Below are 21,364 nucleotides of genomic sequence, written 5' to 3' on the forward strand. Positions count from 1 at the left end.
TTCCAGCTACATGAGGGGGGTTGCAGGGTGGAGAATTGACATCTTTTGAGCTTCCAGTTAGTCCAGCAATCCGCATTGTGGACTTGCAGCGTTTGATAGCGGTGCGTCTGGACCACAATTGCCGATTTCTTCTTTTAACCTTCTGATCATGGTCCTCACTGAGTGGCAGTGAATTCGAGCCAGCTGAAATCCCTGAGACTGCTCTCCTCATTGACGGAGTCACGGCATGAGATAATACTGGCATTCAAAGTTGCGGTGTTACTGTGCATGCAAAGATAGGCTGCAGACTACTGTAGGCCCCGCAGATGTGGCTGCAAACGCCCTGTGTGTATGCCCCATGGCCTCTGGCTTTGGGTTTGCCGACCATGTAAGAAAAATAAGGATAATGATAATAATGAGGCATGGGAGGATTCTTGCGCGCAGGACAAGTTCGGAATTGCGCCTGGCTTGCAGCGGCTGTCCTACGCTGGAAAGGACTTCAATGATGCGCAGAGGACCTTACACCAGTAAATCGCTGCTCTTCCCTGCATTACATAATGTATACATTGTATTGCAGTTGCTCTGAAAGAATGCCAATTGATCATGCACCGAGTCACAGTTCCTTTGAGTAAGTCACAGATGTCGCAGCGAGGTGTAAATTTTTAAGAATGATGCTTATTGCTGTTGTGGTATGTGCTCCTCGCAGCTATGGAGTGGCATACTGGCACAGCAAGTTTCCGCACTGGCCAATTAGAATCACCTGGCGCTAGCCAGATGCTGCAGTCACCGACACATGTATTTTTGAGATCACACAAAGCAAGTCACTAAAGTGAAGAGAGCAGACAGACTTGCAAGACTGCCAGATGCAATAGGAGTTGGCATATCTGCTAAAATGAATGCAAGGAATTCAGCTGATTAGCGGGCCTTGAAGCAAGCCAGGATTGTAAATGCTGCAGCTGCTCAGTTATACATCTCGTTCAAAGAGGCCAGCAGGTCTCTCCGCTTCTTCTCTGCCTCGATGTCCTCCTTTGTCTTGTCAATCTTAAGGCGTATCTGCAAAACCAAAAATTCACACTCTCAAATCTTTCCACCCATGAAGAGAAAACAGTGTAGCAGTATAATTAGCGGGCATCGTGCTATTATTTGCTTGTGCACAAGTCTTTGAAACCACGCACCTTCTTCCCAGATATGACGCTGTACTTTTTTCCATCTCCATGAAGATGCTGCAGGTGCACAAATCTCTCAGAGCAGGCACACACGCAGATGGCTTCGCAGTTCGAGATGGCTTCGCATCCGAGACAATAAAGAACACAGGCATGAAAATGATTGCCAACAACTACATCTGCCAGCAATCACCTTGGAAAGCTGAACAGGCCCCTTGTCTTTGTCCTTTCCCTCTGACTTCCGCTTCTTTTTCTTGTCCTTGTCCTTGCTCTTGCTCTTCTTCTTTTTCTTAAGTTTCAGTGACTTGTCTTTCTTCTCCTTCTTCTCCTTTTTCCTTCTTTTCCTCCGTGATGTGTCGCTGCCATCCTCCGAGCTATTGGTCAAGTCCCCACACTTGAAGGACAAACCTCAGTAACGAGTGAGGTTGGAATAAACCCCAATTTCTGTATTACAACTCTGGCGTAAAAGAAAATTTCTAAAGTACAATACCGATCTGACGCCATGTTACCTGATTAACTGGCTTCTCTCCCTCGGTGGGTCAGCAGAAGCATCAGTGGCCGCATCGCCTTGTGCAGATGCTTCTGATCTGCTAGGAGGTGGAAGGGATCCATCCGGGTCAAGTTCTCTGGCCTTCTGCCTCACATCTGCAGAAGAAAAAGACAAATCTTTCACTGTGACGAACCAGTTTCCAAACGACTTCCACAGCCAAAAGCTTCAGAGGTTGGTAGAGCAGGCAGAGGCTCTCCCAGCCTGTGTCGCGTAGAAATTGGGCTAGCACAACAAGCGTATCATGTGATGCACACCCGTGTCGCTGTTGCTGGCGCTGGTAGCACCAGAGGAGACCTCACTCGACACATCAGAAGCTCCCATCCCAGAGATTGTCTGTCAACTTGCCGTGTGTCACTGCTTGTACAGTCCTACTTTTTCGATGGACTAATGTTATTGCTACATGCACAGCGGAAAGTGTTTGGCCTTTGGGATTAGCAAGAATCCAATTGTGACTTCTCAAGCTCTGGCCATCAATTTTGCCCAGTTCCAGATTCTGGCGTTCCCTCCATTTCCTCGGCGGTTTCACATGAAACCGTCATCGAAAGCGAAGGACTTCTAATTGGAGTCTCGCCATTCACTACACCAGGACAGAAACTTGAATTTGTCGTCTCTACAAAAATGTTGGGAGAATAAGTCCCGAGCCAACAGAGATGTTCTATTTTCAAAGAGCCTGCAGCTACAATCACCTTTTGCATTTGCATTAGTCTTTGCTTCATTCCGGGGTCTCAAAATTCTGGTGGAATCATAACATATTACAGGTCCTGTCACGATGCTTCAGTCACAAAGAGGAATGAAGGTGTTGGTGGTGGGCAGTCGATGCGTGGGGAAGACCTGCCTCATAAAACAGTTTTGCAGGTGCACATTCACGACGTGCTTCCCCGCATTATACACGACATTACGGGGCTAGCAACAAGCCATAAACACTGCTTTGGTTTCGCTGTCGTCATCTTAGCACACACTGTGCGAGACGCAGGGCAACATACAGCGACGAGTACACGAAGACTATGGGCGTGGACTTCATGGAAAAGGTGCAGCGTGTCGGCTCTGAAGACGTCAAGCTGATGTTGTGGGACACTGCCGGGCAGGAGGGCTTCACTTCGATCACACGCTCTTACTACAAAGGTGCACTCGCTAGCCTGCCTGCCACTGCAAGCATGGCCACTCAGGGACTCGCACAGTTGCTTTCGATCTACAAGCAATGGAATACTTAAAAAGGGTGAATGAACTGCTTGTAGGCGCTGAAGCAGCTGTCCTCGTCTTCTCGACCACTGACAGGGCCTCTTTTGAGGCACTGCCTGCTTGGAGAGACAAGGTGAAGGCCTGAACTTGCTAGCTCCACTCAAAGATCCCACCGTTTGCATGTGAGCAGTGTTTGCTACTCTGTCTCTCTGATCAGAGATTGTGCACATGTCGTGCGCGACCATGATGTCAAGGTTTAACATGTGCGCGGAAGTTTGTTCTCAGATCAGCAGCTATCCTCTGACGGTTTGTGCGCAAAGCTCGCAAGAAACTGTCGCAGCAACCACGTGCAACTCTCTCTGGAGGTGCAGGGGTTTCCCTGGCAATGATTGCTGCAACTTTGTTCCCCTTGAATTTGGAAGATAGACTTCAAATTTAATATGCATGCACTACATGCAGGTGTTGGACGAGTGTGGTGACGTTGCAATGGCGCTGTTACAGAACAAGGTGGACTTGATCGAGCAGTCTGCGGTGTCCAGCGAGGAAGTTGAAGCCATGGCGCGCCGTCTCAACCTTTGCCTGTACCGCGGCTGTGTCAGAGAGGACCTGAACGTTGAATCCGGTAAATTTCCCATCAATCATTCTTTAAAAATTCCTGTGCTTAGTTGAGTACCGTATTTCAGTTGCGATGACAAAATATTAATGCTGTAATGCAAATTTAGCGGAGTGCAACGAGAGACCTACATTGATGTCCACCAATGGGATGCTTTCTAAAGTTGAGGCGAGTTGCCGGCCGTGGACTTGGCTAGAAAATGCATGCTTGCAATGCTGGTTTCTTGTGAGGATTTGTGCTACTGCAATTAGTGTCATGGACGCAGACAATGGAAGTGCTGAATAGCAGAGGCAGATCGGTGTTTGTGTTCGCAGTGTTCACATATCTAGTGGAGCTAGCGGACAAGAAGGCCAACAGAAAAGCAAGCAAATATGTGGACAGCAGTGAGAAGCCTGAAAACAGCGGAGCTATGACTCCGAGGGCTCGTCTAAGCATGTCAGAAAGCATAAGAAACCAGACCCAGCAGAAGAAGCAGCAACCCAAGAAAGACCTTGTTTGCCTGCTAATGTAGATCTTTGTGTGCAATTACTGTACCACTACCTCATGCCCATTGTGTGGGAATCTGTTGTCTCAAGATCAGGATTAAACAGACGAAGTCTACACCTCCCAAATTTTCATTGTGCTTACAATTTTGAAAGAATGGGCGCACACTCTTCTGGAGGCGCGCTGGGAACCACTCAACGAAGAGATGACGTTTGCAATTTATGTGATTTAAGTTCCTAAGAGAATTCCCTGCTGAATCTGCCAATAACCAATGCGGTGCTATCAGCAGAAGAAGCAGCTCATAAACGGCCATTCGTGTTCCCAATGACTCTGTCCAGAACCGGCATGGCTTCAGGGGATGCGTTATATCTGGCCTGCAGGAATGCGCGCTGCATATCTCCCTTGCGGCCCTCCCTGCGGAGAAGCACTCCCTTTGCCAGATACCCTCTGAAGTCCGACGGGTTCTTATCAATGATCCGGTCATACACCTCCATCGCCTCTGCATCGTGCCTGTCCCACTCTGTGTACACCTGCAAAGCCACCCACATCAATTCATCAGACTCCAGCATTACCCATTGAGGCATTGCACAATTGAAAAGCCATTTTCTATGTGTTCAGGGCCTGCATTTCGGACCGTGTACGTTAAATGTAAGCAGTGCCCCATTGCCCAGTGGCCTTGCATTGTTCTCTGTCATGAAATACACAGCGTTACAGCATTGACAACAGTCCTCTCAAGACCATACTGCTTGACAAGCAAGCAGCTTGTCAACTCCTGATGAATTGACTGGGGTTGGATACACAGATTTTTTCTTTGAAATTAATGTTTCATGCACTTTGAAGGCGGAAAAAACAGCTCACCCGCCCAAGCAGGAGGTCGAGGTTCACAGCGTCCAGCCCCTTGCCGGATTCCGCCAGCTTCCGCTGCTCCAGCAGGTAGGCGGCAGCTTCCTGCTGGCGCCCATCCGCGACTAATGCCTCAGCTAGCCCTTGCATCAGCGTCAAATCTGGCTCGGGAGCCTCCGCTGCTGCGCGCTTGTATGCTGCCACCGCCCCCTTGAAATCCCCTGCCCCGCTGCGTACCTCCCCCTGCACAGTCAGCACACATGATGTGTGCGTTTGGACATGGCAGAAAGCTCCAGCTGACAATTAATATCGCAGCTTCAGGGTACTTCCCTGCTTTTCCTGAGTGATCGACACTTGGAGGGGGTGTTTGGTTTGGAGACTTTTGCAATCAAAGTATCAGGACAGTCATTCCTCAATTTCAGGACACATGCTTGGCTGTATCTATATCAGTCTATAAGTGTATCTGTATCAATTGCTAGCAGATTCTAGAGTTCTTCCCATTGACATGCAAGCTCTAAAAATCCCTCGTGAAAGAGAACATATGTACCGGAATGCAACAGTCTAGTGGCTTTGGCCTCTGCAGTAGAACCCAGATCTGCTGTGTCAGGTCTCGAAAGCTCAACCCAGCCTTGCTGAGTTGTCAAGATCCCTGAGGTTGCCATCAGCATAAGTTCCCATAAGCAGCTGGTGCTGATGTGGACCCATGCGCATGGCATCTCAAAAGACCTTCCCTTACCCAGTCAACCTGGGAAGGCTCTGATACCCGACAAGGCAAAACCTGATAATATCTGTTGGCAACAATGCTTGGTGGCTCACAGGCCACATTTCTATAATCACTGATCTTTCAACACATGCACATGTGGGGTCATGCATGCATCAGCAGCACTCTGCGAATGCAACCCGCTTTGACCCAGTCTCATGTTTGTCAGGAGCAACACATGCATTCATAGAATAAAACATTAAAAATAGGGGCTCACCAAAGCCTGCCAGGCGGCCAGGTCACTGGGGTCCTGTCCAGTCAGCTTTTCCAGGGCAGCGCCTGATTTGGCGCTGTCCCCCAGCGCAGCATACGCCCCGGCCGCGCGCCGAAGGGTGGATGAGTCAGCGGTCCCCCCGCTCAGCTGCGCCTCCAGCTCAGCAACCTCCCTCTCCAAGTCCTTCCTCTCCTGATCTCCCAACTTGCGCTCCTAAGGGATAAAACAAGATATAATCAATTTCTCAACTTCTGCTTCTGAGGGGAGCGCGAGCATACTGTATAACCTAAAGGATCACTACATATACTGATAGATGGGCAGAGACAAGAGAATGCACTTAGAAAACATACTATAAGAGAAAGTCATAAGGAAGATGCACAACAAAAAGCCATCAGGGAGGCCACTTGTGCCACATGCGCTGGACTGCATATTCATCTTGTTGAAGCAGGTTAAGAGAGATTACCTGCTGGCTGGATTGGGACTGTTGAGGGCCGCCGCCCAGATCACTGAAGCTGGTGACTGCAAAGACCGCTGCCAGGATGAGCGCGCCCGCCCCCAGAACAAACTGCAGCAGGTCCCATACCACTTACTATTCATCCCAAGCAATACTTTATGTGCATCATCCTTCACCATACGAGACTTATGGTAACGCTTCGTTGAATGACTATTTCAGCGAATTGGACACAGCAGGCGCTGAAGGAGAATCCACAGTTGCAGGTCAGTCCAATGCATGCCCAGCAACATCCCTGCACCTCTTGCTGATAAGAAGCCTCCACCCAGAGCTTTACGAGGCAAAGCCAATAGTCACTCATCAGCAACAAGGTGTGCTGATGAATCAAGTATCCCTTGAAGAATAAGAGTGCGCCCTAACATCCAGCAGAAAATGAAAGGGTGCGCCACCTGTCCAGGGCCAAAGCCGGCCTCCTCTTCAGCGCTCGCTTCGGCGCGTCGGCTGTCGGCTGACGGCCGTCGCGGCAATTGCGCCCTGCCGCCAGCGCTTGAAGAGGACGCGGGGGGTGCAGAAAAATCCGGCGACGCATCCAGAATGCTCAGGGGGCCTCCACCCTCAGCTGCAGACGGACCCCTCTCCTGCGCACGGCAGACATCTGCTGTTTAAAAAATATCACAAAATGGAGACGCTTGACCTTAGTGATCTCCAAAGCCTGTCTGATGCTGTTTGGAATTAAGTGAAGCCAAACGAGATCAGGCTGCTTCCAGCATGCCGCCTGCATGTGCACGTGATAGAGTCAACAGACTCGAAAACAAGCCCGTGCATAGTGCATGCTGACCTGCGATTCGCATGCATGCATCTGCCCGTCCGAGCAAGTGAATGTGCAGGCGCATGGGCCGTGATGCAGACAGCAGCGGAAGGCCCCAAGAAATGAAATCCAAAGGACATTCGTTTGTTTCTCAGGCCAATTTGCAAGTGGTATTTGCAGACCTCCTTGAAGTCATTTCATTGTGTGGTCTCCTTCTATAGAAAGCACAGAGTTTGGACACCGCATGCGCTGATGAGGGGGCGAGTGCTTCGGCTGAGCACCTTCATTTTGGCGCGGGAGTCGCGCTTCAGAGCTTCCAAGCGTTTCTGGAAGGCGACTGCCGGCTCATCCTCGCCCTTGGCCTTGGCTTCTGACTTGGTCAGAAACCGCTCCTCGATGCTGCGCTGCTCCTTTGGCGCTGGTTTCTGCTGCGTGGCCTCCTTTGGCTTACGCTGTGCCTTCTTGCCCTTCTTTCCCTCCTGCTCATTCACGCGAGACAACAGGTCGTTCCTCCTCTATGGAGCAGTGCTCCACTTTTTGATTAGAAACGTTGTCGGTACTCACAGCACAATCAGTGTGCGTTAATTGTATTTGCTGCCTTCATCAGGCCTCAAGGCTGTAATTCTGCGCCTTGTTGGACCTACCTTGACAGGAGTCTCTCGTTTTTCTTGGACTTTTCCAAAGCCCTGCCCCGCCATGACGTGCAACCGCATGTTTCTTCTCCGACCAGTTGCAATACATGATGGAAGAGTTCCGCATCCACAATGTGACGTCAGAGCCCCTTGAAACATGCTGCTGTCTGCAAAGCAGTACTACGATGCTTCCACCACTCGCTGCTGCTTGGATGCTTCAGATTATGTTATGTGCATGAGATAATATATAAAATTCAATTGCAATGTTTTGAGAGCATTTCACACTTCCTGCATTGTTGTGCAATCTTGTGATCAAAGCTGGATATGGTTCCACTGACTCACCTGCCACGGCGGCAGGGCTCGGACAATTTTCTTGCGCTACTGTGCAATTGTTCTGTACCCCACAGCATTACTGGAATTCTTGAGAGCAACTTGTGTGCTCGTTTCTGTGTCTGATTGTGTTGAGTGGTTTTGTTGAATTTTAGATCTTGATCGCACTGATCTGTTTAACTTGGGACTATTATATCAAAACATAAGCAATGGCAAATATTGTGAACGCCCCAGACTTACCTTCAGAAGACGATGAGGATGACGACTATGATCCAAGCAGGCAATGATATCATTTTTCTGCACAGTGTATTACTGATAAGCATGGAGTGTTTTAATTGCCAAGTGCAAGTCGTCGCTGGCATTGTCTCATCATCACAACTGTTTTACTGCGTTCAGGGATCCAGATGCAGAGAAGGAGGATGCCAATGGGAAGAAGGCAAAGCTTGCTGGTGGCAGATCGAAGCGGAACAGCGGCCAGATCGCATCAGGGGAGGACGTAGCAGACGAAGATGACGATGCAGACGCAGAAGAACAGCAAGAAATCGTCCCACACTCAAAGGCAGCCACCAAAAAAGCCAAGGTCAGAGGCATTGCTGTGCAAACACCGATGCTCTGCCACCATCCCTGGGAGATGCTCTGAGGCAAGACGATATTATGGCTGCAGGTGAATGCACTCTGGGACCAGCTGCAGCAAGGTTCCTCAGGAGCCAGAGCTAGCGATTCAGCAGGGGCCTCAAGCTCTGGGAACCCACCAAAAGCCCCTGCCAGGGGTGGGAATGATTGGGGTGCCCTCTGCCGACCCGTTCCCAAAGGGGCACCCAAAGAGGACAAAAATAGGGTGAGCAGACCCTCATTCTGCCTTGCTATGGAATATGACACACGAAAATTTAGTCCGCCATATCTAGAGGATCACCTGAGAAAATGGGGCCAAAGAGATATGGCCCAAATTAAGCTCGACATAACAGGGCTGGGGAGCTCCGCGTGACACCAAAGTCACTATTAGATGAAGGGTAGAGATTAGGAAGTCTTCAAGTGCCTATGTGCGGACCACGCTAGTTGAAGAACACTCTCATGTGCATTCAAATGTTGTGCTGGTACTGCAGAATTGGATGCTCCAGCTGGGGTTCAAGGGAGCTTCACAAGGGAGCAAGGGTGACAGCCCTGCACCAGCTGGCCAACTGCAGAAAGCGCCTTGCACGGGTGCAGAAACTGAAGGGGGCAGCGACAGACAAGAGTCTGGCCCATCTACTAGCAAGCCACAGTCCAGCACACAGGTCAGCCCCTGAATTCCATGAGAATGCTCAGCATGGGCTCCGAATACTCTTACAAGTCCCTCTCTAGTTGTTGTAGATGCAGGCTTGCCGCCAAGATCTGCAAATTGGTGCAGCGTTGCGCGTAATGGGTTGTTCACTTGCTGGACCTCCGTGTGAAGGAAGTGCCATGACCGCACGGAATGAAGTTTTCTGATGCATGTGCTGCTGGACGTACCCAGATCCTAGATCTCTATGAACTGGAAAATAAACATTGGATATAGTAACAGCAATAGCAATAGCAATAGTACTAACGCCAGAGTAATGATAATGTGAAGGTGCAGGCGTCAGAGTCAAAGCCGGCTGTGTCACTGGCGGCAGCTGCAATGGCGGCGGCAAAGGCGGCAGCCTCTTCATCCGCTAATGGCAAAATCGCCGTTACGGAGACTCGCAGATTTGCGGGCAAGAACATAGAGGTGCGCCCATTCTCAACCTCACACTATTACCCCTCCCAAAGTCTTCAGTCGCCTGCTAGTTCAATTCTGAAGCCTGCTGGGATCCCGCACCTGAATCCTCGCTGCTCTGACAGTAATTTACTCCAGAACTTGCAGCTAAAAACTCTGCATTAAAGGCTTAGAATTCTGTAGCAGGGCGAGTGGCACCTTGCTTCTGTGATGCCATTACGGGCATCCAGAGGTCCACCGAATCAGGACAATGCAGTCACACAGTATATGGTACTCCCACCCCCACAATCATCAAGTGCAAGGATGCAAAAATATCCTGACGCAGTACATACCTGGCGTGTCGCAGATGACGAGGCAGGTGTCAGTGTCGGCGGCGGCGGCCGAGGCGGAGGCGGAGAAACAGAAGCGCAACAAGGCTGGCTTGGACGCTGTGCTGGCATCACTGCAGGCTGCCAAGAAGGTCAATGTCCTCGACAAGAGCCGCTCTGACTGGAGCACCTTCAAACAAAGCGACACCCAGGCGCGGTCCCTATCCATATATTGGCATTCCGTTCATAGGCGCTCTTGAAAGCTGCTCTGGGACTATTGTGTGTGTGCCCTTTAAGATGGGGCACAAATGTGGCAAAGCAATGCATCATGTTGATGGTAGCCGCGCTCTCGAAGCTTGGCCAAAGCAGGCACGTGTCTGTAAAGCAAAGTGTGGAGAGTGCTGCCATTGTCATGAAGATTTGCTTTTATGCCGTGCGCGTTTTTCCTCCGTGTTCAGATTGTTTTTTACCTCCGTGAAGATAACAATGGCGTGAGGTTATCATCCTGCACTTTTCTTGATTTTTACCCTCAGGAAGGAAGCGGATAATATTATCAGCATGTCAACATTGTGCTGAGTGATTGCTCGATGTCTCCCTTGAATTCTGCGCGTCCAATGCTAATTTTTGTTACTTCTTCAGGTGGAGGAGGAGTTGGAGGCGTACAAGAAGAGCGGCGACAAGTATCTGGACAAGGTGGACTTTTTGAAGCGCTCGGAGCTGCGGCAGTACGAGAAGGAACGCGACGCACGACTGGCCGGCGACATCCGCTCGCGCGGCCGCCTCTAGCTGCTAGGCACTGCAGCCGCAGCGCCGCTAATATCAACTTGAAGTTCTACTTGGTTTCCGCAAGGGGGAGTGTTGAGATTACACCAGGTTATCTCCTGCCGTAATGTACTAGCGCAGAGATGGCTGCAGGGCAGGAGATTGCCCAGGCCACTGGCAATTCTCAGGCTTGCAGAGGCCTGTCCAGTTGGAAGTGGCCGGCCGGGGCCCGCAAACCCACGGGGCCTAGGCTCGATCGATCATGATTATGGTCAGGATGCATGCCCATGGAATCCGGAACGTCTCAATGCAAATAGCGAGTGAACTTGATAGAACAGCTTCCAAGATGTAATTGCATGAAGAGGAACCATATAAGCATCCTGGCTCCATCTCGCAACATCGCAATGCATGCACAGCTTCCGGCCGAGGCGCATCTGCCGTCGTGGCCTCACGATGTGGCTGCATTCCCCACTGAGTCACCATTAAAGGTCTGTGCCCCAGAATTGTCGATGCTGTTCGGAATCACCCAAAGATACCTTTTCTTCCAGACTACACCAAGTACTTCTAGATACTTGACTAATTTCAATTGCATCATGGACGCACATGCTCGGTCATCCGGAACTCTTAGCTGCAGCGGGTCGCAACTGTCCCAAGACAGCAGAGCATGCTTTGTGCACCTAGTGTCTCGCCCAGCACGACTCAGAACACGCAGATCAGCAAGCAGGGCTTTCATTGATACTAGCGAACCAGTTTCAGCGTCAGTACAGCACGACCAGGAAAGCTTTGGAGCGTCTAGACACAGATTGTATACAGAAGAGGCAGATCTGAGAAGATCGCATTCTTCTGATGGGCCTAGTATCTTGCATGCTCATCAATCAAGAAATATTGCTCGAGCTGCGGGATTCGCGGCTGTGAGCATAGCAGCGCTCCTGCATCCCAGCGATGCCCAGGCGTCTGAGCTCTTGCCACTGGACCTCTTCTCCAGCTTCCTGGTGGGCATGCATGCTTTGATTCGTAATCTTTATCACATTTGCTTAGTAAACTTAGCAGGATGTGCACTGACAAAGGAGTACTCTGTAAATCACGAATGGCAACTGTCCCTGTAAGATGCTATCCGAGTACTATGTTCTTACAAGAAGACGTCTTTGTGTCCTCTTGTGCATTAACAACGCTCTTGCCTGTAGGATGTCTGCAAGGCAAAATTGTTCACACTGAGACGCCAGTTATTTTCTTATGTGCAGGACAAAGTGCATGAGCTTGGTCCATGGGGGCCAGCACTCTTCGTGGTCACTGTTGTGGGCTGCGAGATGATACCCCTCTTCCCCACACAGCCCCTGGCTCTGGCCAGCGGCCTGCTTTTTGGGCCTGTCGAGGTGGGAAGCACCGTTTCTGTCCTACACGTGTCGCTTTCCTCTGACCCTCAAGAGACAGCACGTTGCCTCTCCCCCGCCCGCGCAGGGGATTTTTTTCAACAGCATTGTTGTGTATGCATCTGTCAACTCAGGCTCAAGCACCTTGCGGCCTCGCCGCCTTATACCTTGGTGGTTGCAGCTTTTGCATGATATTTATGCGCAAATATGTCGTCACTATTGTTGTTGCGTGCATTAGGCTACGTGTGTCTTTCTCCCTTCTCTAAGTATAATTCTTTGGCTTCTCCTTCAGTGTTCTGTTTTCTGGTCACAGGGGGCTGCATGTACCATTGTAGCTGCAACGCTGGCGGCGTCAATAGCGTTCACAGTGGCTCAGGGGCTGGGCCGCAAGTTGGCAGAGCGTATCATAGACAGCGAGGTTGGCGGTGAGTCATCCCTCACAAAAGGGGCTCTGGAGAATTGCATGCATGGCAGCTGACACCATGTACAAGAGGAGAATTTGATGGTGTACCAGAGACATTTGCTTGACAGAAGCTGTGCTCGAATTGAGGAGCTGGATGCAAATCTGCCGTCCTTACAGATCCCTCACAGGACGGGCATGTGATGTTAATTTAAAGAAAATGCACACCAACAGTCCTTGAGGCGGATATGTGAGCAGTTCATATATTGAGTATACATCGCTACAGAGTGCGTAGATGAGTGATGGCCTTGCCTGAGCATGTACAGCTAAGGTGGCTTTAAAGTGAAGTTAATGGCAATGCCATTGACACTAAAAAAATAAAAGCAACAAGTGGATGACATACGCTTGACTCTAGGTGAGTCATCTGGGGGCAAAGGGAACGCCGCGCAGCAGGCGCTGGCGCGAGTGCAGGCGAGTGTGGAGAAGGGTGGCTTCTGGCAGCAGTACTCGGCCGTGCTCGCCCTGCGCATGACCCCTGTCGTACCCTTCAGGTACCCCTTTCATTCCTTGTTACCGTGTTGACGCCCCTTGCCCTCTCATGTAATTTGCTGGCCTTCATGAACTAGATGATCTCTACTCGGGGTTCCGTGCATCAGCATAAATGGACTCGATTAAAGATGGTGGAAACCTCCTATGGCTTGGCAATTGCTTCCGGTGGTGTCCCGATAGTACTTTTCTGAGAGTTCCAATAGACTGCGTGCTTTGAAGGAAATATGTATACAAGGGCAATACACTCCAGAGCACTAGGCAAGAATAGAGGTCGCCTGAGTCGTGGACATTTTCAGATCCACTGCTTCATTGAACTTCCTAATCCATCTTGTTTTCACCAAGCCATTCTGCAGACTGGAGAGCAATAATTCAGGTGTTGCTTGACGTACCTAGTCCTTGAGGACTGTAAAACGTGTAATAATAATAATAATAATTCTGCATGCAAAAGCCTTTGCTGTGACTTCCGTGCCCATTGTTAGACCTGCATGCACAGTAAGCCCATTTATATATTGCAATTTTTGGTTTCTGAACATCTGCTTGACTGGTGCTGCAGCGCTTCCAGCTACCTGCTGGGCCTCTCATCTCTCCCCTACCAGCCGTTCCTGATGGGCACACTCAGCGCGATGGCCATCTGGGGGCCGCTGTATGCGACCATCGGAGGCGCCAGCCGCGCAGTTCTGCAGAATGGCGGCAACCTGGGAGAAGTTCTGTCAGGTGATGCTCGCTGCACATGTCAGATGACACTCAAAGACACATCGGCGACCAAAAGCTTGAAATGTGCAGGCTGATGAATTGGAAACTGTAGCAAATTGGGTCTCAGCGAAAGAATCCACACGGATAAAATCTGCCAATAATGCTCGAGTCAGGTGTTACTGTAGAAAGGGACTCCGCCCCAACAACATGCCCTACCAAAGTTGCTGTCCTGGCAATTCTGTCGGGGGGGACATTGAAAAGGTGCAGCAGCATATACATAGTTGATGGGGCACTTGTGCAAAGCTTGCTGGCCAGCAACAGGTACTGCAGCTGACAGGCGTTGTTGTGACAGAAGGTTCATGGAGGTGCCATCCAAACTATAGAGCCCCACATGAAGCACAGCTGGCACTTAGGCTGACTTTTTCTCTTCTCATGCGCAGATCTGCAGGCGCGCACAGGGCAGTACACAGAGAAGGCCGCAGTGATCGGACTGGTGCTGGGGCTCATTACTCTGGGTTTGTGGTCAACTGGGGTCATCAAGAGCCCCGACTCGCAGCCGAGGCAATAGTTGGAAGCGCTGGTGCCATGGCAGAAATTGACATCCGGCAGCAGGAAGTTGCTGAGAAGCTCCTAGGACCTTGCAGCGCTATATCATGTAAGCAGTGGCATCCTCAGCGTTTCTGCTGCACTGCATGCTGTACTTGCGCAGAGTCGTGCTCATATTTTCATCACTACAGAAGAATCACACAATCCGGTAGTCGTCCCTGCTTCGAAGAGGCAAGGCATGTTCTGTTTCTCAGAGTGAGAAGAGTGGACTCGGGGCGCAGTTAGCCGAGTGGTGGCGCACGGCAGGTGGCTTTCAATGCATGCCCACGAATATGCGCCTAGTTTCTTTTGAGATTCAGTGGCAAGAGGGAATTTGGATATCGACAATTAGAGTCTACTGAATCTGTAAACCGATTGGATTCAACAGCATGGTTGCTTAGGGTTGCTTGGCGGCAGTGACAACAATGTCATAGAGTGTTGTAACAATTGCACGTTTCAAGCATGAAGTTGAACCGCGCTGCATACGCATGACTTATCGGGACACACGTGAACCTTCCTGCTTGTACACACCAACCATGATCACCATGTGGCTCATACAGACACATGCAAGCGGACTGTCATCTGAATCTGGTGTAATGTCAAACGGACGAACGATCATCATGCCAATCATGATCATGGTCATGACAGCAGCCAAAAGTCCACATGCCTCTTGTAACATTTCTTGGCTGAAGTATAGTGTACACAATAGTGACTATACTATAGTATGCAGATGCAGCAAACCCCAATATGACCGATTGCGGCACACTTGATCTGCATGTCCTGACAAGCTAGCTGCCTACACATACTGTATATGCGCTAGTGCTCGGCAGCTAGCAAATGGACCTAGCTCTAAATTTTACAGGATCTAAAAGGCCTATATCTACAGGGTACACGTGGTTTTCAGCAGCTGGTAGGCTGCCTGCACCTCTTCAAATTTTTCCTCGGCCGATCGCTTGGTAGGACCCGGGTGCCTGTCAGGATGCCACATCAGCGCGCACTTTCTAAATGCCTCTTGTAAGGCCGCAGATGTCAGCGCCGCTCTGTGACTCAGCCCCAGCACGCGCAGGCTCTTGCTCTGCGCAGAATCTGCACAACGCACTTCTGCATGTCACTAGGAAGAACCGATGCGAAGAACCGATTGGCACAATGGTCCGCGCGATGGAAAACTTGTGGTGGGAGTGCTGCGATGGTATTGCAGAGTCAGGGATTGCCAGTAAATCAGGAGCTCAGAAAACCTTTCTTGCCAACTTGCTGAGAGAATAGATCTTGAATCTATTGTTAATCACGCATTCTGCATGTGTGCATCTTCAGGAGAATTTTTTCTTTCTGCTAGCATCTAAACACGATTCGAATGGCAGACGAGGGAAGCATTGTGTGACTGTGCCTTTAGGATGTCACACCTGCTGGAGTTTGGAGCGCCTGCTGCTGCCAGTTACTTGCGCTCTCAGAGTGTGTGCTGGCCCGCTGTCCGTGCTGGGTCCATGTGTAGCTGTAGCTCCACTCACCCTCATTCCCTCCCAGTCCGCTCATTTTCCAGTCCTGGACAAAGACAGCGCAGCGCGTCAAGCTTGAGCTAAACCATGTGTAGCAAAGCACAGTTGTTGATTTGGCTATACTCTAAGGGTTTAATGTCGTGGGGCTATTACAGGTCCTTCAGCCTGACAGTTTAATCCAGGTTTCTTGGAAGGGACATGATCGATTTGTGCGCACGCTCGCATAAAAGCACATTTCTGACAGTATCCAATGTAGGACACTTTTGAAAACCTTTTGACTTGATTGGAGAGCACCTCTGTCCAGTTGTAGGTGGAGGTGGCACGCCCGCTGGACCCCCCGGCGGTGGCCTCTGTGTAGAAGGCATAGGCCGGGTGGGGGTCCCATTCCTGCTGCCGCGCCCTCTCTCTCCCCAGCTGGGCTGCACCTCCCTGCTTCAGCCACTTCATCCACCCTGCAAAGCGCATGTCAGGCAGAATTTTACATCTCAATATTTACCAATTCAAAGAGTGATGAGGAGCATCTTTCTGAGAGAATCTGTAATGCCCGAAGGTTCCCTTGGCACGCTGCAAAGAGAGTTACAGCCTATGAGTGAGTCCTCAGTTTTGGTTTTGGCAGCAGACACGCATGCTTGGACCTTTTGATGTAAAAAGAGTTCTTGTACGATTCTGCAATATATCGAACAGGGAGAGCATGATGCCTCACCCTTCTTCTGCCTGCGTGTGGCTTCCACACTCCTGGTCTGTCCAACAAGCCATTTCCAGAGCTTCCTTTCCGCTCGATGCATGGCTTGCTCCTCAGAGACATGGGTGTGCACCTGTGAACACAAATCCCTCTCAGCCTTGAAGCTTTCAATCCCTGAGTCACAGAAGCCCAGTATGCAGCATCATCTCTTGTCTGGTGTGCATGTTTATATAATGGGAGCAATGCCAGCAGCTGGTGCTTTGTAGGAACATAATGGGCACGATGTCTTGAATTCCTGAGCCACAGAAGCCCTGTACGCAGGATCATCTCGTGTAAAATGTGCCTGTGATCGGAGGGGAGAGGCAATGTCAGCTAGCTGGTATTTGGTAGGAACAGAACGGGGAGGAAGCACAACATGCCTCCTCAGCTCGGCCCCATCCAGCGCTCCCACAAACCCCTTGCCACTTCCTGAGGACGCTCCTCTGTGCCTGCCGCTTCCTTCGCTTGGCCCTTCTTGTATCCTCTTTGTTGTCCTGCAGATGTCCACATGACTGATGCCCTCAGCACCCTGCCAGCTGTCCTCTGATGCGGTTGTAGATCTGATTGGTAATATGCAAATAGCGATGTCCAGTCTAGAATCATAATTCCTGATTGCTTGATCTGGCACAGGGGCCAACAAGGGTGGACTCTGAAAAGGGAATCTCGCACTTGATGGAAGAAGGAACCGCAAAACTTGGTACGGTGCTGTATGAAGGAGCAGTACAAAACGCTGTTCGATCGTAGGAGGCGCTGGACGTCCTGCATCGTTCTGGGCAAGAGGCAGCCTCTGACAGGCAAAACGGAGAAAACTGTCACATCGGGCTCAAATGGCCCTAGATCCCTTAACTTATCAGCATATGTAGCAATTCGTAAAGGATCACAAAATGCTGAGCTTTGATTTTTGTGCAGCTGTTAAAGATTGTTTTGGCGTTGAAGTGCTGGAGCCAGCAAATTCATGTGGCACCAAGTTTGGAGATGCTTGTTTAGGTCCTTGGATTTTGATACGAATTCACTCCTGCCCTTCGATTGTGATTATGTTGACGCAATCGCTGTTTAGAAATAATTAAGATAGATTGATACTCAACTGTGCCACCAAAAATCTCAAATCTCGAATCTCGCAACGCCAGGCATATAAGAAAATGGAACCTGCTTACTTCAGCATTGAGTTTGAGCCTGCGATGTGCGACCACATAATTTCTGTATACGGTTGAGTTCCTTCACAAATTAATCCGGCGGGGAGATTTTGATGATGGAGTCCAATATTCTCTCGATCACACGTCATGATCGTGGCAAATTGCACTGTACTGTAGACGAAGCTGTCAAGCTCACCAGTGATCGACTTTACATTTGGATGAGAGGTAAGTGATCTGAAATTTTACACATGGACATATAGGCCCAAGGACATTTTTCCTCACTCCCCGGATGGCTTGATCAACTGCTGATCCTTGAAGAGTTACGTACAGACGCACTTGGAGCGGCCAACGCAGAGGTGCTCACAGAAGTAGCTGAGCTGCTGAAGCCTGTGGCAAATAGGAAGCCTCGCCTGGATGTGGTGCCGTTGTTGCCTTTTTCCAGCTGGTCGCCAGGTATTTGGCATGTGCCTATCTAAAAGCACCATTTTGCGTCCAGAATTATCATACACGTAGCAAAAAGTTGTGCACATCCAGCTTAAATGGTCTTAGAGGTTTCTGCACCTTGCAGGGAGCGTTGCAAGCCTACCAGATCTGGGAGGCGTCCTGTTGAATCCTAGTGCTTTGAAGGCTGGAAGGGCTCTTGTGGATCAGTTGAATCAATTAAGAAGTACAGATCTGCCTCTTCTGCAAGAAATTATACTGCAAGAACGTGATGCAGCATCAGATGACAAGCCAGGCACGCTGATTTGCCCTCAAATGTCCTGTCAAATATTGGCCAAGCCCATGTCTTGGCCCAAATTTGTGCAGCACGTCAATGGACAAGGTTCCGCTGTCCTTGGCCTCTCTTCTAATTAAGATGCAGGGAAGGGAGGGTTATCCCAATTGTTGCGTTGCAGGCGATTTGCCAGATCGAGAGGAGCATGCATTTTCTGAGGTTATTGCGCAGCCGCACAGCAGCCTTGCGTTTGAGAGTGTGGCCGTCGGGGGAACATTTGACCGGCTCCATGTGGGGCACCGCCTGCTGTTGGCAGCTGCAGCACTCGTCTGCACGCAGCATGTGTATGTTGGTGTCACAGGTGCTCCATTTGCCCTCTTGGGTACAGCTCCTATTTACCTGCTCAGCAAAATGCTTGGCGAGGCCATCTTGGAAGCTTCACGGTTGCACACTGAAGAAAGCATCTGCGCACAACCACTGCATGTCTTGCAAATTGCACGGACATCGCAGGACAGCTACGTTCTCTGCCGTGGCCCTCGCAAAGCTAAGCAATGATCTTTTCTAGATCTCGAGGGCATTGGATGCTGCTCACCATGCACCTGTGTCTGGGCTGGGCAGGGGACAAGTTGCTTGAGAAGAAGAAGCACCACGAGCTTTTGGAACCGTACGAGCAGCGCACAGCTGCGGCCGTATCCTACTTGAAGTCAGTGCGACCAGGGCTCACTGTACAGACTGGCGCTCTCCTTGACCCCAAGGTACACCACTCTTGTATACAGGCCACCTGTATTCCTCACAGACAGCACATCAAATTTACATGCGCAATTTCTAATTCTGGATCAACCTGTCAGAACGAAGTCAGAGCAAGGCGGATCTGCAATGGACCTGCAATGGAGGACCTGCAAGTGAGCTCAGCCCACGGATGATGCGGGGTTTTTGCTTTTTGGCCAATTGATCTCCGGTTCTTGTCATCACTTGGCTCGTGGATTATCTCTATCACATTCCCCCAGGGATCCATGGGGTTCGTATATAATAGATCGTGAAACTTTCAGCCGGAGGCAAGCAAAGAGATTTCTAATTTGTAGTCATTTTAGGTGACAATAAAAAATGCGGAGCGTCAATCGAGTCGATAGGCCATGCGGCCGCTGCGGGCGCACCTTCTTCTCGTGCATGCCAGAGGGTGTATCAATGGGGTCTCTTGCGCGCCACAGTGTTGGGATAATGAAGCTTATCGAGGTCACGCGCCACATTACGTAAGTGTGACATTACAGGAGCCCACGGCAGCAGCGACGGTGGAGGGCATGCAGGCGCTAGTGGTGTCAAAGGAGACTCTCTCCGGGGGCGAGGCCATAAACCGGTACCGGCTTGAGCACGGTTTCAAGCCCCTGGAGCTCATTGTGGTGGACCTGGTGGCGGACAGCGCTGCAGTGGATGGGGGGAAAGTCAGCTCCACTGCCCTGCGCGAGCAGGACGCTACCGCCGTTGCTGCTGCAGGTGCAAAGCAGAGCAAACAGAATGTATCTTCGGACTGGCATCCATAGATCGGTTTTTACTTCTTTGATTTAGCCTCTACACTGGTCTGTCCAGCCTCTGAACATTTCAAGTGGGCTGGCGGATTCACTTAGTGAATTTCTTTGTGTCTTTGTGCTCAGTGGGTATCAAGCGGTTTGCCCTACACAATCTTCATACTGCTCTGGGCTGAAGGGGTGCAGTATACAGACATGGTGCAATGCAAAGATTCTCAAAGTAGCCGATTCTTGTGGAGGCTTGGCATCAAAGGGTTTTGCACGAGGCGTCCAGAAGACCTTATGATGGATCATCAGCACACATGCGAGAATGCAAAGGTGCAGTGAATGTGGTGTTGACATGAATGGTATGTTGCCATTATAGCAGATTGTCAAAATATGCTCTGAATCTCTTCACGCTCTCAAGCAACCATCACATCATGACCATTCCAGCATTAAGGAGTAGACCCAGCAGATTAACACCAACGCTTCAAAAATTTAATCATCCGTAGCGCAATCACCACCACAGAGCCATCCTAAACATGGATCGCAGAAGAACACAGACAAATACCCCAGAGCAGATGTACTGTGTACCTTGACCTGATCTAACCACCACCACCCACCACCAGAGATGCAAGTGCAATGCTTGACATGCAGATATGGCATGTTGTGAGAGGCAAGCAGTCAAGACAGACAGAAAAGAGGGAAGGAAGTTACCTGTCATCTGAACAAGCTCCACAACTTGTAGCATTACCTACTGGATCTGCATGCAGGCCGAGAGTTCACCCAGTGCACGAGCGAAACATGCAAGATACAGCTTGTAAAAAAGGAAACATCTAGAGCAGTGACGTGCGCGCTAAGGCAAGATTCAAATGTGTACAGGGGCCAGACAGGAAAGAGAAGGGATTGGTAATGTACCTGGCCAGTAGCTTGCTATGTCCTGAGGGGCCTAAATCAATTAGGCCCCTTAGCAAGTGCCAATAGCGCCATTTGAGGACAGCGCTGCAGCCTTCGCCTTCTGGTAGGCTTGCACGCGGCAATCAAGGTAGCCGCCACAATAAAGGAGGACTCTCTAGGGAAGACCTCCAGTGCTCAAGCAGCTTCCCCACTTTCACAGCGCGCAAGCCTTCTGGTGGGGACGCGCCGTACGCCCTCAACGGGCACCGGCGCGCCCCTTTCACAGAGCAGGAGTATTGGTACATCACCAAGACCCCTGCCTCAAATCAAGACGCCCCTGCCCGCAAGGGCAGGCCACGCCCTGACTACTTGTGCGGCACACCGCTGCTGCTGTCTCATGCTGACGGGCTTCGTCAGCTGTTACATAGCGGCTGCAGCCCCCCCAAGGGACTTCAATGCCACAGCGGGGGGGCCTATGCCTCAGCCTTCAGGAATGGCGGGGCAACGGGCTGAACCC

The 21,364-nt window shown here is 50.5% G+C and overlaps 7 protein-coding genes across 7 annotated transcripts; 4 read left to right on the forward strand and 3 right to left on the reverse strand.

The window, feature by feature from the left end:
• Positions 1-939: 939 nt before the first annotated feature.
• On the reverse strand, positions 940-2,013 carry COCSUDRAFT_55806 (hypothetical protein; the record flags this gene model as incomplete). Its single annotated transcript, XM_005646595.1, has 4 exons — positions 940-1,032; positions 1,336-1,516; positions 1,652-1,787; positions 1,947-2,013. The coding sequence occupies 4 exons, from the start codon at positions 2,011-2,013 to the stop codon at positions 940-942; spliced, it is 477 nt and encodes a 158-aa protein (XP_005646652.1).
• A 448-nt stretch (positions 2,014-2,461) lies between these two features.
• Positions 2,462-3,995, forward strand: COCSUDRAFT_42502 (ras-domain-containing protein; the record flags this gene model as incomplete). Its single annotated transcript, XM_005646596.1, has 5 exons — positions 2,462-2,547; positions 2,666-2,814; positions 2,928-3,004; positions 3,331-3,493; positions 3,799-3,995. The coding sequence occupies 5 exons, from the start codon at positions 2,462-2,464 to the stop codon at positions 3,993-3,995; spliced, it is 672 nt and encodes a 223-aa protein (XP_005646653.1).
• Positions 3,996-4,266: 271 nt separating this feature from the next.
• COCSUDRAFT_42503 (hypothetical protein) lies at positions 4,267-7,756 on the reverse strand (the record flags this gene model as incomplete). Its single annotated transcript, XM_005646597.1, has 7 exons — positions 4,267-4,497; positions 4,826-5,053; positions 5,788-5,997; positions 6,248-6,349; positions 6,685-6,873; positions 7,325-7,522; positions 7,688-7,756. 7 exons carry the CDS (start codon positions 7,754-7,756, stop codon positions 4,267-4,269), a joined length of 1,227 nt encoding a protein of 408 aa, XP_005646654.1.
• A 319-nt stretch (positions 7,757-8,075) lies between these two features.
• On the forward strand, positions 8,076-10,813 carry COCSUDRAFT_47750 (BCNT-domain-containing protein; the record flags this gene model as incomplete). The annotated part of the gene is made up of 7 exons (XM_005646598.1): positions 8,076-8,285; positions 8,402-8,585; positions 8,670-8,843; positions 9,109-9,279; positions 9,594-9,731; positions 10,066-10,239; positions 10,667-10,813. The coding sequence occupies exons 1-7, from the start codon at positions 8,215-8,217 to the stop codon at positions 10,811-10,813; spliced, it is 1,059 nt and encodes a 352-aa protein (XP_005646655.1). The 5' UTR covers positions 8,076-8,214.
• Positions 10,814-11,876: 1,063 nt separating this feature from the next.
• On the forward strand, positions 11,877-14,844 carry COCSUDRAFT_66464 (hypothetical protein; the record flags this gene model as incomplete). The annotated part of the gene is made up of 6 exons (XM_005646599.1): positions 11,877-11,891; positions 12,031-12,162; positions 12,473-12,584; positions 12,975-13,110; positions 13,662-13,822; positions 14,242-14,844. The coding sequence occupies 6 exons, from the start codon at positions 11,877-11,879 to the stop codon at positions 14,367-14,369; spliced, it is 684 nt and encodes a 227-aa protein (XP_005646656.1). The 3' UTR covers positions 14,370-14,844.
• A 422-nt stretch (positions 14,845-15,266) lies between these two features.
• Positions 15,267-16,326, reverse strand: COCSUDRAFT_55811 (hypothetical protein; the record flags this gene model as incomplete). The annotated part of the gene is made up of 3 exons (XM_005646600.1): positions 15,267-15,472; positions 15,787-15,925; positions 16,174-16,326. The coding sequence occupies 3 exons, from the start codon at positions 16,324-16,326 to the stop codon at positions 15,267-15,269; spliced, it is 498 nt and encodes a 165-aa protein (XP_005646657.1).
• A 2,163-nt stretch (positions 16,327-18,489) lies between these two features.
• Positions 18,490-21,360, forward strand: COCSUDRAFT_55812 (Nucleotidylyl transferase; the record flags this gene model as incomplete). The annotated part of the gene is made up of 5 exons (XM_005646601.1): positions 18,490-18,496; positions 18,630-18,809; positions 19,067-19,203; positions 19,717-19,939; positions 21,068-21,360. The coding sequence occupies 5 exons, from the start codon at positions 18,490-18,492 to the stop codon at positions 21,358-21,360; spliced, it is 840 nt and encodes a 279-aa protein (XP_005646658.1).
• Between the last annotated feature and the right edge of the window lie 4 nt (positions 21,361-21,364).

This window comes from Coccomyxa subellipsoidea, assembly GCF_000258705.1.
Source record: "Coccomyxa subellipsoidea C-169, whole genome shotgun sequence".
NCBI lineage: Eukaryota > Viridiplantae > Chlorophyta > Trebouxiophyceae > Coccomyxaceae > Coccomyxa > Coccomyxa subellipsoidea.